The 15,201-nt window shown below is 33.4% G+C and overlaps 1 protein-coding gene across 4 annotated transcripts in view; it reads right to left on the reverse strand.

Moving 5' to 3' along the window:
- Positions 1 to 15,201, reverse strand: part of ARB2A (ARB2 cotranscriptional regulator A) — a 425,319-nt gene that overhangs the window by 191,546 nt on the left and 218,572 nt on the right. For all 4 annotated transcript variants that reach the window (XM_076008184.1, XM_076008185.1, XM_012751806.2 and 1 more), the window contains one exon: positions 2,468 to 2,587. In XM_076008184.1, coding sequence (XP_075864299.1) covers positions 2,468 to 2,587 — 120 coding nt within the window. The remainder of the gene's footprint in view (positions 1 to 2,467; positions 2,588 to 15,201) is intronic.

A 15,201-nucleotide genomic window follows, 5' to 3' on the forward strand; every position in this document is an offset into this window, starting at 1 on the left:
CAATGTGCTAGTGAGACAAGAAACTAAACCATAATTTAAGATTTATATATTCACAATTCACTTTCTTGTAAGGTTAATATTAAAATTTTGAATCCATGTAAAAAAATTTCATATATTATTATACTTAGACTGAAAATTCTGAGAGAATGAATATTTGTCAGTATTTTCCCCTTAGAACACTGGTAAGAGTAGAAAAAAGTATTTTCAGTTTAGGCAAAAGCAAAAGGTTTAAAAACATTTCAACGTTTATTGTTCCTTTAACAGTGCTATCTTTTAAAAAGACTTGTAAAAGAGAAACATAGTTAATTTAAATATATCAACTAAATTTATAAAAAATCACTGTAAAACTCATCATTGTACATTGTTATTTGCTTAGAGGAATCCATTTTATTAGCCTCTCCTTCTTCAGTTGCCACCATCTGTATGCTTCCGTTACATACCCCAATCAAAGTTATTTCACAAAAAGTAGAAAATAGGAGAAGTTGAGATAGTCGCCATTAATATTTTAAAATCTAAACAACATATATTACATTAAATAGACTTCTCAGCCCTGGCGTTGCCTGACAGATATGTGATGTGCCAGTGGTTATATTATATTCCTCCTCCCATGCATGTGCCTCCTGCAGAGATAGCAGACTACAGAAGCTGACCCTTACTGAGACCATCTTGTCTCTCTGACAAAGCTCCTTTTTAACTTCTTACTTACTGGTTACTTCCTGTGATGGAGAAAAATTTTAGCTCAGCTTGTGATAATTTCACAGGCCCTGAGGACCCTGACCCTAATAGCCTCAAGGTCAGAAGTCAAGTCTTGTTCTGAAACATCTGTGTGCTTTATATTAAAGTGGAACAAAAGTGGAGAAATATCCACCAGTGTGTGACAAGAAGGACAGGCAAAACAGGACTGACACATTGGTCATCTGTTAACCCTGGTATCTTAAGTTCATTTTTAAAACTGTCCAAAATATACTTAAACTCCAAATTTGGTGTACAAAGGTATTTTTATAAACTGTCTTAAATTAAAAAAAAAGAAAAAAGAAAAAAAAGGAATTTATGTTTTACAGAACTCTGAAATTTGATTAGCCTTGCAGGATTTCAGACATATTTTAAGTCACTCTACAAGTCAAGAAATTTCATGTTTTAAGTAATTTAACAGCTTACAAAGAAAAAAACAAGCTATATATAACTATATCTATGGAGATACAGATATATATATATATCTATATAGCTATATATCTATATCTGTAGGGATTGAAGAGAATTATTTGAAAAACAACATTCATATTTTAAAAGTACATCATACTAGTGTGTTAAAGAGCTATCTTAAGGTATCCATTATATATATCAAAATAAATAAATTAATCTGGCAGAGTTAAAAGTACTTGAAAATAATGCCTAAAAGTGAAATCAATTTAGGAAATAAACAATTTAACTATTTGTTGATCTTAAGAGAGTACAGGCAAGCATTTGTAGATTTAGGTTGACTAAAGTATCCTCAGGTGTCAGGTGTCACCACCAGTTTTATATCTAAATCATGTGGGCAAGCAATAAGGTGTAGGAAGGTTGAAAGGCCACAAAATTATATTTAATTTTCCATGACAAAGAGAAATACACACCAAAGTCTACAAACATAAAAATTAGACAATCAATGCTGTGCCTGCTTTTATGTCCACTTAGATCTATTTAGATTTCAAATTATTAATATCAACTGCACTTTTATCAAATTAATCATTTTATTATAGTACTGGTACATTCCTGTAACATAGGGAGTATGGATGGACATGGAGGCATGAATTCTTCATTAGTGCATTTTTAGTATTGATTATATCATATTAACCATACTGGCACAAGATTGTGATACTTGTAACACTGCATATAAAATAGATAAAATTTGAAAATTTTGTTATTTTTTTCCATTATATACACATAATCTTAATTCCAAGAATCAGATTATTTTGAAATGCAAAGATTATTATGGCCACGCAATGCATTCTAGTTAGAAGCAGATTAATGGAAGCTTTCTGATAGTTTTAATACTAATTATATAAATTCTGATTAAGTATCAAGTACTAACTAGAGATAACAGTTAAAAATTATCAAAATATTCCTAAATATTCAAAGGGTCTCTTGAAATTTTAAATACTTTATAGATAACATAAGCTTCAATGGTGTATACATAAAACAGGAAACATAAATATCATGAAATATACAGAAACTGGTACTATAATATAGAAATTAAAATACAATATGTAAATAAGGAACAGGCAAAAAGCCTTTTGGTTAGCACTGAAAAGCTCTGTCAACATAAAATAAATTAGTATACTCTTTTGAAACATAATACAATTATTTACTCAAAATATTTTATTTTCAGCCTTTATAAAATAAGTTAAAGTACTATAAGGGAAAATGAAGTGGAGGGGATAATCTGTAAGGAGACTGGGAATTAAAATAGAGTTAAATGTGCACTTACCAGTTCAACAAAAGCAAGTCCTCCATAGCTGTGAGCAACAAAAAAAACATTCTCAGCTGCAGACTGGGCTATAAAATGGTCCCAAACATAGATTGCATGTTCTTCCGGAGAACCATTTTCCTATAAAGAAAATAAATATCATATGTTACATATTGTATCTAGTTATTATCATAGTAATCAACAATTAAATTATACGCTTGCCTACATAGCATAAGATGGTTATAGCTCATTCCAAATAAAAGTAATATGAAAGAACTACACTGAAAATTAAAATCAGAGATTAAGTTACTACTGAACTACTAGCAAAGTATTGCTGAGCTTCACTGCTACTATAATCTTCCGAAGCAAAATATTAAAATAAATACATTTTTTAACAGAAACATTCTAGGTATACCGGAGATATTAAAATACATCTAAGTATAATAGAATTGCATAACAGAAAGTTATAGTGGTCTTGTAATAAAACAATATAACACTAAAAAATTATTTATTATATATTCATATATGTAGGTCTGAAAATATTTACATTATATATACATCTAAATTATTTGATTATAAGATTTTAAGTATCTCTGTAGCTGAAAATAAGGAAAAAGTGAATGATAAAATATTTTCTATTGAAATTATTAAAAATATATATAATTTTTTCTATACAATATGCATTTTCTATACATATTGTTTTCTGGATTGGGAAAGCCTAATTATATAAGCCTAGGTGTTTTTACATTTCTCCTAACTTGCTAAATCCTAATAAATACATTTATATTACTTAAATCCCCAAAATTCTATAATAATTTCATTTTCCTTTATTTATTTCTATAGCTGACACATATTATAGTTAAATAAAAAACCTGGATAATGTGAAAAAACAAATTTAAAAATCTAAATAACATTGATCAAAAGCAAACTGCTAAGAACTAGAACAGATTATGAAAATGTTTTGTACAAATACTTAGAAGCTTTAACGCTAAAAGACTAATTTCCTAAGAATGTCATGGGTATTAGACAATGAACACAATTTATTCACATTTTCCATCTTGGAAATTTTATAGTAACTTATTAAGGTCCATATGCATGGCTTCACCCGCCATCTAGATGCTATTGCTCCCTAATGTCTAACTCTGCTGTAAATTTCTCTGCAGAGCCACAAACTCAACTGCTTAACGGTCACTTCCTTTTGGATGTACCATAGACACTTCAAACTCAACCAATCCAGCACTATCCTAAAAACCTTCTCTACAAACCTGTGTCATTTCTATGCTCCCCACATCCAACTGTAATTTGAGAATCATCTTTTCAGTCTCCCTCACATTCCTCATATAATCAATCATTAAAATCCTATTTATTCTGCCTCCAACTGTCTCTTAAGTTCATCTACATCTCTCTATTCTGATTTCATCTGGTTTAGCTCAAGCCACCCTCATCTTACAAGTCGATGGCTGCAACAATCTCTAGCCCAGTTTCCCTGCATCTAGGTTTGGCCATTTACATGCTTTAATCCTGTAATGAGAATAACCTTTTAAAAATGCAAATATGATCATGTTGCCAAGTTATTCACTTCCTGCTTAGAACCCTCCAAAGTTCTCTCACTGTCCCCAAGATGAAGTTCAAACTCCTCAGTATGACATTCAAGGCCCTTCATGATCTAGCTTTGTTCTATCTCTTGAACTCTATCTCTTTCCATTGCCCTATGAAATACTTTGACTCAAAAGATATCCCTTTCCCCCTAAGAGACCATAGAGAATATTCTCTGTGTTCTAGCTACAGGGAGCAACTTGCAGTAACAAAACTGTGCTATGCTTTTCTTATCTATGGATCCTTTCATTTGTCAATAAAGTGACCTTTGTGCTCTGTCCTCACTTTCCACACCATTTTCGCCTCCATAATCCTTACTTGTCCTCAGTACTCAAAGGAGAGATCATCTCCTCTAGGAAGCGTTCTTCTCTATCACCCCCAAGGGCTAGGTAATGTCCTTTAACAACATCTTGTGCATGCTTCCCATTATTGCACTGAAGGATTTGTATTGTAATTACTAGTTAGATTTTCAAATTCTTGAGGCCAAGAGTCGTGTGAATAATAAAAACACATTTATCTTCAGGCTGATTACCTATAACAACCTTGTAGTCATATACTAAAATACAAATATACTTTCAAGGATATCTATTAGTAATATGAAATTACACCTAAAATATATATAATGAGTAAAATAGTTGGAAGGAAATTCTTGTACAGACTTTAGTCTTTGATAATTTAGCTTTCATTGTTTTAAAAGGGAGGAAAATGTCATGATAAGAATGAGGATAGTGGTTAAACTCTAAGGAAGAAAGACAAAGTTGTGAGTAGGAAATAGATTTCTAGTGGCTGCCAGTGTTCCATTTCTTAACTGGGTTGGTAGTTACACAAGTGTATTCTTTATAGTTATTCTTTAAACTGACCAAACATATTTAGCACTTTTCTGTAGATATATCTAGAGTGACCATAGAATTTATCGTGCACACTTTTGAGAGTGAAGAAAGATATTATTAGTAACTGTACTGGGAGAACAGGTCTAAATTGGGACTATCCAGCAAAAACCTGGACACATGGTCACCCTGCTTATATATTAGAATGAAAGAAATGCAAAAACAAAATAGGGAAAAACTTAACAGAGTTTCCACCTATTGATAGTTGGCAGAACTAACCATCTGAAATACCTGTGATGGTCCTAAATATTCTATATGTGGACAGGATAAATATACATAGATTGTTCTGTCTACATTAAGTCTTGTGCTGGAAGTAGAAGTATGATAAGAAGTATGCCATGCTCCTGGCTTTTAATAGGTTTGAAATTTCATAGGGGTATTAAGAAGCAGCAGTGTGTGAGGAGTATTACTTTCCCTATTCCTATTGGACTGTCTTGGTACCAAGTTCAATGGGCCCATTATAAATCCATACTATCTGACCTCAGTAAAGTTCTCCATGCTATCTTCTCACAGTTACCAATCCTTCCTTGATACTGTGGGGATCCTATCTGTCTCATTCTTTCTTTTCCCACCTCAGTTTAGGTCTGCTTACAATAGACTCCTAACTAGTCTCATTTCTTTTAGTCTTTCCCTTTACTGTGTTGCCAGATCAAAATTTTTCTGGAGCTGTACTCTGATCAAGCCACTCTCCTGCTAAAAATGTCATTTACTGAAATGGCTCCCTTTGCCTACAAAATAACCGGAGCTCTTTAGCCAGCATCTTCTGTAAACCTATCCTTGTAGTGTTTCCTCTCACTTTATTTCCAGGGACCTTGTGCTCCAGGCAAATCTGTATCACACATACATTGAAAATCCTAGGGATAACTCTGTCATGGAATTCAGTCTAGGATCATATGGGTAATGCAGCTCAGATTAGGCAAAGCCTAAAGGCAGAGAACAGTTTAGTAATCCACATATGAGATGACAGAGACTATAATACTCCTCTGGGTGGTAGTAGAGTGAACAGTAAGGAAGGGATACAATGAATCATAAAAGAAGAATGAACAAAATTTCGTGAATCATAAGTTATGAGGGAAACTGCTAGCCAAGTCCAAATGGCCCATCTATGACTAAAGGAGAGTTATGAACCAACAGTTCTTTCTACTGTTTAAATAAAAAGACTACTGTTTACAGAGATTAGTGTTATAGCTGAGTCTTTTCCTCCATAGTCCATGGAAACAATATCTATTTACTAATAGTAGCCTTTCAGCAGTAGGAAAGAAAAATCTCAACTTTTCCATGTGCCTCAAATACTTAAATATCTTCAGACTGACTTTAAGGTTATTATATTATTCTTTAGTTTTAGACATTAAAGCCAAACATTCCAAAAAGTGAAAACACCGAAAAAAATGTCTACAATATCCGCAAGGAGATCTTTTATATACATACAACTAAACTATCCAACTCATGACTATGAGTTTGTTGGGCCACACTAGGCATCCATTTACTCAGAAAGAGGGCAGGAATCAAGATTTCCAGCATAGCAGCACCAGACATTGCTTTTTAGTGGGAGCCTCACAGCAGTTCTTGTAGCAGCCCACACGGCCTTCTGGGAGTTACTATCTTTGGTCCACAGGGTGTTAATTTAGGCATGAAGGAATCAGACTCACCTTGGGCAAATGCAAGAGTTATCCTGGCTTAAAAATATACCCAATAGAAACCAAAGCCTCTTGAAATAGCTCCATAGGCATGGCTTTCAAGATCCCTTCCCATAAGAGACAAGTCTAATTATGAGAGTCACTATTCTCAGTAAAGAGCGAAGCTATGGTAGTGCATTCTAATTCTTGCTAATCCTGATGCGGTTTACCAATTAGAGGTCGTTTTCTACCATAGGCAATGTTGCCTAGCAATCATCCACTTAGAGTGGATGCTACGGTGTGCTGCCCACAATCTTTTCAGTTGTAAGGCACTCATTTCCTGAGCTGTGGGAATATTGGCACAGACTGCCTATCTGATGCACTTTCTAGGAATTGTCCTCAGCCAAAGAAATCTATGTTGCTTCAGGTTACAATCCCACCACTGGACCCTTGCCTAAGGCAGGACATCTCTAAAAAGTCACCACAAACCTAGAGATCACCATGGAGTTAGCTGAGGCCTTTGTTGTAACTACATTACAGTCCAACTCCTGCTGAATTCTACATTTTTTCCCTCCTCTCCTTCAGGTGCTGATCCCAAGAAAACTCCCCAAGAAACTTCCCACATGCAAACTTCCATTTCAAAATCTGTTAATCTGGGAAACCCAACCTAAGAGACTACTTTATAAGGTTTCCAGGGAAAAAGAGCCAGAAAGTCAACTGAAGTTCTAAATCTCATGCAGAAGTAGAAAGGACAGTTTACTAACCTTTGACCTACAACATCTTATAAGAAATATATGAAAAGTATTTACAACTATTTATATGTATTATTATCACACTTATATTTAAAACTACTGCAAAATATTGTTGGTTCAAGGTTACCTGCCAGCTCTACCATGAGCCATAGTAGCTTAAATTGTATCCTGTATACCATGTCATGGGTTCTTCTCTGTTCTGCTTCTCTAATCTGTCAAATCAATTTTCTTTCCTCTAAAATGTAACCAACTTGAAGACAGATTATCTTTTTAATTAATACTCTATATACAAAGCATGCTATAGGCACTCAATAAATGATTAACAATGCTAGTGCCATTGGCAATGATATTGTGAACAAAATATTGAGTGCATTTCAAAAATCAAAATGAAGGAGTGTTTAAACTTCATTTCAAGAATCTAGCTTCTAATAATCTGGAATGTGGCAAAAGATTGATGCTCAAATATGTTTATCACTCTCTTATTTATAACAGCAAAAATCTGGAGAAAGCATAAGTATCCAATAATGGAAAAATAATTTTTTTTTAAGAGACAGGGTCTCACTCTGTCACCCATGCTGGAGTGCAGTGTTATGATCATAGCTCACTGCAGCCTCGAACTTCTTGGCTCAAATGATCCTCCTGTCTCAGTTTCCCAAAGTGTGGGATTATAGGTATGAGCCACTATGCTTGGCTAAAAATAAATATTTAAATAAATTATAGTTAGTCTAAGGAAATATTATGTAGCTATTCAATTATATTATTCAGTTATAATGTAATATATGCAGCTTATCTGATTTTACATGTAGCATAATTTTTTCCTATGTAAAAAGGCTTGAAAAAGACTTTCCAAAAGAAGGAATCAAAACTATTAAAAGCAGCTGAGCTGCCTATGGATAGTGGTATTATGAGTATTTTCTATTTTTAGCTTCTTTACACTTTTCTGAATTATCCAACATTTCTACAAAGTGCATGCCATTTATATTCTATAACAACAACAAAATCAGAAATACCACTAAGTGATTATTGATGGTTTCTGATGGGATTGGCCTTTGAGCAGGGTCTTTACACCTTCATATCTAACAAATTCTTATCTCTGGTCTGAACCCACTGCACATTTACAAGCAGTAAATGACAAGAGTTGTTTCAAATAGGTTTAAGAGTCAGAAGTGATCGTTGAAAGTTCAATAGTAAATGAAGAAACAGAAACACTACAAAAGTTAGAAGAGCACATCTAGTGCATAGTTCAAGACTACTAGTATTATTATGAGCAACTTAAGGGCAGTACTGTATTCAAAGCACAATAACAAGAACAATGGTGACACTGAATCAGCTAAAGAAAGTTAGTGGTGCTATGTGAACTCCATTTTTAAAGGACTAGTGACTTTTTAATAATGGCCATTCTGACATGTGTATGGCGGTATCTCATTGTGCTTTTAATTTGCACTTTCCTGATGATTAGTGATGTTGAAGCATTTTTTCATATGTTTGTTGGTCACTTGTCTATCTTCTTTGAAAAATTTCTGTTGAGGTCTTTTGTCCACCTTTTGATGTGGCTGTTAGTTTTTTCTTGCTGATTTGTTTGAGTTCTTTATAGAATCTGGTTTATTAGTCCTTTGTGGAATATATAGTTTGCAAATATTTTCTCCCATTCTATGGGTTGTCTTTTACTCTGCTGATTATTTCCTTTGCTGTTCAGAAGCTTTTTAATTTAATTAAGTCCCATTTATTTATTTTTGTTATTGCTGTATTTGACTTTGGGGTCTTAGTCATAAATTCTTTGCCTAGACCAATGTCTAGAAGAGTTTTTCCTACGTTTTCTTCTGGAATTTTTAGGGTTTCATGCCTTACATTTAAGTCTTTTATCAATCTTGAATTCATTTTTGCATATAGTGAGAGATGGAGGTCCTGTTTCATTTTTCGCATGTGGCTATCCAGTTTTCCCAGCACCATTGAATAAGGCTTCCTTATTCCAGTGTATGTTTTTGTCTGCCTTTTTGATAGATGATTTTATTTCTGGGTTCTCTATTCTGTTCCATTGGTCAATGTCTCTATTTTAATATCAGTAACATGCTGTTTTGGTTACTATAGCTTTGCAGTATAATTTGAAGTCTGGTAATATGATGTCTCCAGATTTGCTTTTTGCTTAAGATCGCTTTGGCTATTCGGGCTCTTTTTTGATTCCAAATGAAATTTAGAATTATTTTTTCTAGATCTGTGAAATACATTGGTATTTTGGTAGGGATTGTATTAAATCTGTAAATCACTTTGGGCAGTATGGACATTTTAATAATGTTGATTCTACTAATCCATGAGCATGGGATGTTTTTACATTTTCTGTGTCATCTATGATTTCTTTCATCAGTGTTTTGTAGTTATCCTTGTAGAAATCTTCTACCTCCTTGTTTACATATATTCCTAGGTACTTTATTTTCTTTGTGGCTATTGTAAATTGCATTGAGTCTCTGATTTGACTCTCGGCTTGATTGTTATTAGTATATAGAAATACTACAGATTTGTGTAAATTGATTTTGTAACCTGACATCTTGCTGAATTTATCAATTCTAGGAGTCTTTTGGTGAAGTCTTTAGGGTTTTTTAGATAGTAGATCATATTGTCAGCAAACAGGGATATAGTTTAACCTCCTTTTTCCTGATTTGGATACCCTTTATTTCTTTCTCTTGCCTGACTGCTGTAGCTAGGACTTCTAGTAGTATGCTGACTAGAAATGGTGATAGTGGGCACTTTTATCTTCTTCCTATTCTTAGGGGGAATGCTTTTAACTTTTCCCCATTCAATATGATGTTGGCTGTGGGTCTGTCATATATGGCTTTTAGAATTTTGAGGTATGTTCCTTCTATGCCTAGTTTGTTAAGGGTTTCATCATGAAAAGGTGCTGAATTTTTATCAATACTTTTTGTGCATCTATTGAGATGACCATATCATCTTTGTTTTTGCTTCTGTTTATCTGGTGAATCAATCATGTGACTTGATTTGTATATGTTGAACTATCCTTGCATCGCTGGGATGAAACCCACTTGATCATGGTGAATTATTTTTTGATGTGCTATTGAATTCAGTTTGCTAGTGTTGAATGACCAGTGATATACAATTAAGAAACAGTTATATTAAAATATTATTTAAAAATGATAAATGAGATAAACTTTAGCTATAAAAAACTTGGCTTTCATCTGGGACTACTTCCCAAGGCTATCACAAAATTAAGACTTTTTACTATTTACAGTGTTTAAGAGAAGTAGATCCCTATCATTTTAGAATTTAAATTCTGTCAAATATCTGCAGGCCTCCTCAACACTTAAGCATAGGAATTAATAAACATTGAGTAGTTTTAAATATATATTTCTAGAATATTACATTACTGATATTAGATACTAAAATCCAAATTTTATAAATGAGGAAATGCTATTCCAAGGCAAATTTGTGTCATTCCAATTTGCAGTCCACACTGTGTCCATAATCATCATATATTTATAAATCATAATTCAAAGAGTATATATTAGCAGCAGTGTATTTTGAGACTAAACAGATTTCAACAAGAAAGATTGTCTAATACACCTCAATTACAGATATGCAAACATACCAAATCTATTCTACAAGTTTCTTCATGAATTTCACATTAATGTCATTTTGTATTGAGTAACTTGATTCAAGTTGGATGATTTTAGAATATGCAAATGCACAAAGTACAGAAAAGAAGTAAATCCATTAATTAGAATTTGCTGGTGGCAGAATGCAGAGGATATTTACACAGGGAATTCTGCTGTATTCAGAGTACAGGTTGAAATTCCTGATGTACTCTTGCCATCATTAATCGTTAAATGCCAAACAGAAGTGATGCAGTAACCAAAGCCTTATCAACTATGCCAGATTCTACTACCTAGGCATTGCAAGGTCTACATTTATGATGGACTACCTGAGCTGATAACACATGGAATTATCTAAACAAAATTTGCATATTTGTGTAATTATTTTCTAAGGTTAATTAGCTCCTGTAATGCATTTCGCCCTTTGAGACTGCTTACAGTGACAGGTTCACATATTTTCTGAACCATTGCCAAATTTGACAGATTTTTCTTCAGCTAACCTGTTGCTACAAAGTTATAAAATGAGTGCTCCTATAATATAAACTTTAAACTTATCACTGATATTTTTAAAAAGTAAATGGAAAATAAATGAATTTAAAGGTTTTTAAAATGTCCAATTTTAAAGTCAAAACTTCAAGATTATTTTTATTTTGTGTAAGTTTTCCTGTGATTACATTGCTAAGCATATCTATTAACAAAACTTCTTTATGAATAATCAAATCTAAATCTGACTTCCAACTAGCAAAATTTGTGACTTCCAACTAGCAAAAACACCTATGTCACTAATTTCAGTTATGCCACATATAAATGTCACATGTGAATATATATATGAACATATATGTGTATACACACAGACATATATTCTACCCCCTACCAGCTGCCCTTGATACTGCCACTGATATGCTATATACAATGGAGATATAAACTGGAAAAAGAACACTTATATAAAATCTATATATGATTTATGACAAAATTTATAAATTAAAGTTTTTTCTTCTAAAAAGCTAAGATTCTCCATTAGAAAGAGTATAGCTCAATAAAATTCAAATGGAAGGCAGATATCCAAGTCAGATGGATTAATTGGGGATGGAAAAATGTTAAGTTACCATCTTGTACCCAATCCATCCATACAGATAAGATGAAAGAAAATTCATATTTTTAGTAATTGGTCAGTGAGGTACCCTTACAGAAGAAATGGAACACAAATACTATATGGCTCTAATTCAGGAAGACACATGCAAGGAGATTATATACGTTAACTTTAAGTTTTAAACTTTTAAATGACTTTGTTATTTAACTCCTTTGTACATTAACAGAGCATAAATTGTGCATAAATATAGAACAAAATGTATTTATAAGAATAGTTACAAGTAAAATATATCTAATGTTACATGGGATGCAATTTTATCTTACCCAACTGAATAATTTTGATGAAAAATTCATCTTAATTTTGCTACATTTTAAATATACGATTCAAATTTTAAATATGTGATTTAAATTTACAAATTGCATTTGTATTTAATAATGATTAATGGATGGAGGTACATATGGATACATAAAACTAATGGTATAACATGCATATAATGAAAACTTATTTGAAACCAAAGAACTATTTTTGGTCTCTCAATATTAAATTGAACCTTTTTATCTGTTTGAATATAAAGTTTAAACCATAACTGACAAGAAGTTAGTAAAAAAAAAAACAGGAATAAACAAATAATTATGGCCTATCATTTACAGATAGGATGCAAAATGCTTTGCGGTTAGGCCATATTGCCACAAAATGGGGGTGGCCTGGAATAGGAGGCAGATAGAGCTAGTAGATTTTTAGATTCTAGAACTGCATCCACTGTGCTCATGGGCATTTCCAACAAAGTAAACACTGATGATCCTATTCACTTTAATAAAATTTAGGCTTTATCTTCTTAGTACAATCTACAATGCAAGCATAATAATGTTAAATGCAAATGCTTCTACAGCACATACTGTGGCAAGCATTGATCTAAATATAGTTGGCCTTCCATATTTGCGGGTTCTGCATTTGTGGACTCGACCAACCAAGAATCAAAAATAATCAGAAAAAAAAAATGGATGGTTGTGTCTATAATGAACTTTTATAGACTTTTATGAACTTTTAAAAAATGGATGGTTGTGTCTATATGAACTTTTATAATGAATACTTTTTTTTCTTGTCATCATTTCCTAAAAAATATAGTATAACAATTATTGACATAGCATTTACATTGTATTAGGTATTACAAATAATCCAGAGATAATTTAAAGTATACAGGAAGATGTATATATGTTATTACAAATACTACACCATTTTACATAAGAGACCTGACCAACTGTGGATTTGGGTATTGGGGGGAGGGGTGTGTATGTGTCCTAGAACCAGTCCCCCGTGGATACCAAGGGATGACTGTTTATGTCATTTAATCCTATGAGTTAGGTACTATTATTATTCCCATAATCAGATGAACAGACAAAGAATGATTAAGAAACTTGCTCAAGGCTGGGTATGATGGCTCACGCCTGTCATGCTAGCACTTTGGGAGGCTAAGGCAGAAGGATTGCTTGAGGTCAGGAGTTTGAGAATAGCCTGAGCAAGAGCGAGATCCCATCTCTACAAAAAATAGAAAAATTAGTCAGGTGTGGTAGCACATGCTTGTAGTCCCAGCTACTCTGGAGGCTGAGGCAGGAGGATCACTTGAGCCCAGGGGTTGCAGTGAGCTATGATGACACCACTGTACTCTATCCTAGGTGACAGAGTGAAACCTTGTCTAAAAAAAAAACCTTGCTCAAGAAAATTGTCGTTAGCATACGGCAGGGCCAGAATTCAAACCTAGTTAGTCTGACTCCATATCTGTAATCTTAATCCCTTTATATATCCTTGTTAAAACACAGTTAATATCCTTCTCTCTATGTAGGCATAATCAGTTTTCCTACTTTTTATATAGAAATGAATGGAACAGTGAGGGCCTTTAAGACAAAGGGACAAGAACAGATATGTAGATATCATGTAGTGTGGGCCAGGTTCACATGAAAAAAGACTTTCTCTGTGACTCTGTGAAATAAAGGAGTTTGTTTTCTGAAAGTTCAATGTGTCCTTCTTTTCTCTAAATAGCTTCTGTCACCTTATGAAAAACTGAACCTAGCTTGAAACCTATTATTAAATTTCTGCCATTTATTCATCTGAAACAAAGGATAAGGCTAAGAGAGAGCTAGACACAAAAAGACTACATATAGTATGTTTCAATTGATAGGACGTTCTAGAAAAGCCAAAACCATAGTGTTAGAATACAAGTCAGTGGTCAGCAGGTCAGGACAAAGGAGGAAGGGACTGTCTGCAAAGGGGTACAAGAGTAAACTTCTAAGGATGAAGGAAATGTTTTGTTTTGTTACAATGGTGGTGAAGATTACACAACGGCATATATTTATCAAACGCATGTTATCGTACACTTAAAACTGGTGTTAATTTATGGCATATAATTATATCTCAATGAAGTTGCCCCCCTCCTAATGGTGGCAAATCTTTTCCTTAACAGAGGTCAGCAAACCACAGTCTGTAAACTAGCTGTCTCTTTTGTAAATAATGTTTTACTGAAACATAAATATATAAAGTGTAAACTTGTTTCTATATTATGTATGGCTGCTTTCATCTTTCAACAGTGGAGTTGAGTAGTTGAGACACAGTATGGCTGACAAGCCTAAATTAGTTACTACCTTGCCTTTTAAGAAAAAAGTTCATCAACCTTTGCTCTAAATATTTATGAACTCAGTTCTAGTTTAGATGGCAGATTAAAGACCCATGTCAGACTGGATTAACTTTCCAAACCCCATAAAAACTAAAGTAAAAGATTTTTTAAAAAAACAAAGACACAAATCTGCAAGGATGAAGACAACAAGGGAGGAAAAAATGACAACATTTTGGAAGATAGTAGATAGAAGAAGAGTGGTAACTAATTTAGCAGATCTGAGAAAGTCCAATCTCAAGCTGGCAGTGGAAAAACTGAGAATCAACTCCATTTACACTGCAGAATCTTCCAAGGGATAGGATTCCAGGTACCTTTGGGATTGAATGAGAGTGGTATGCATGTGCTAAAATTAAGGCTGTTTGAGAAGCAGTTACTTTCTCTTCTTCCATTCCATGACGCTTGGCAAAGGTCTTTCTACATCCTGACAGGAGAAATTTTGAAATGGGGTATCAGAAACAGGGATTAATTGACCATATGCAAATTGAATGTGGAATGTAGTGACCTATCCCACTCCCACCTCCCCGGCCTTCATCCCCTCTAAACT

The sequence above is a fragment of the Microcebus murinus genome, chromosome 11 (genome assembly GCF_040939455.1).
Source record: "Microcebus murinus isolate Inina chromosome 11, M.murinus_Inina_mat1.0, whole genome shotgun sequence".
Classification (NCBI taxonomy): domain Eukaryota; kingdom Metazoa; phylum Chordata; class Mammalia; order Primates; family Cheirogaleidae; genus Microcebus; species Microcebus murinus.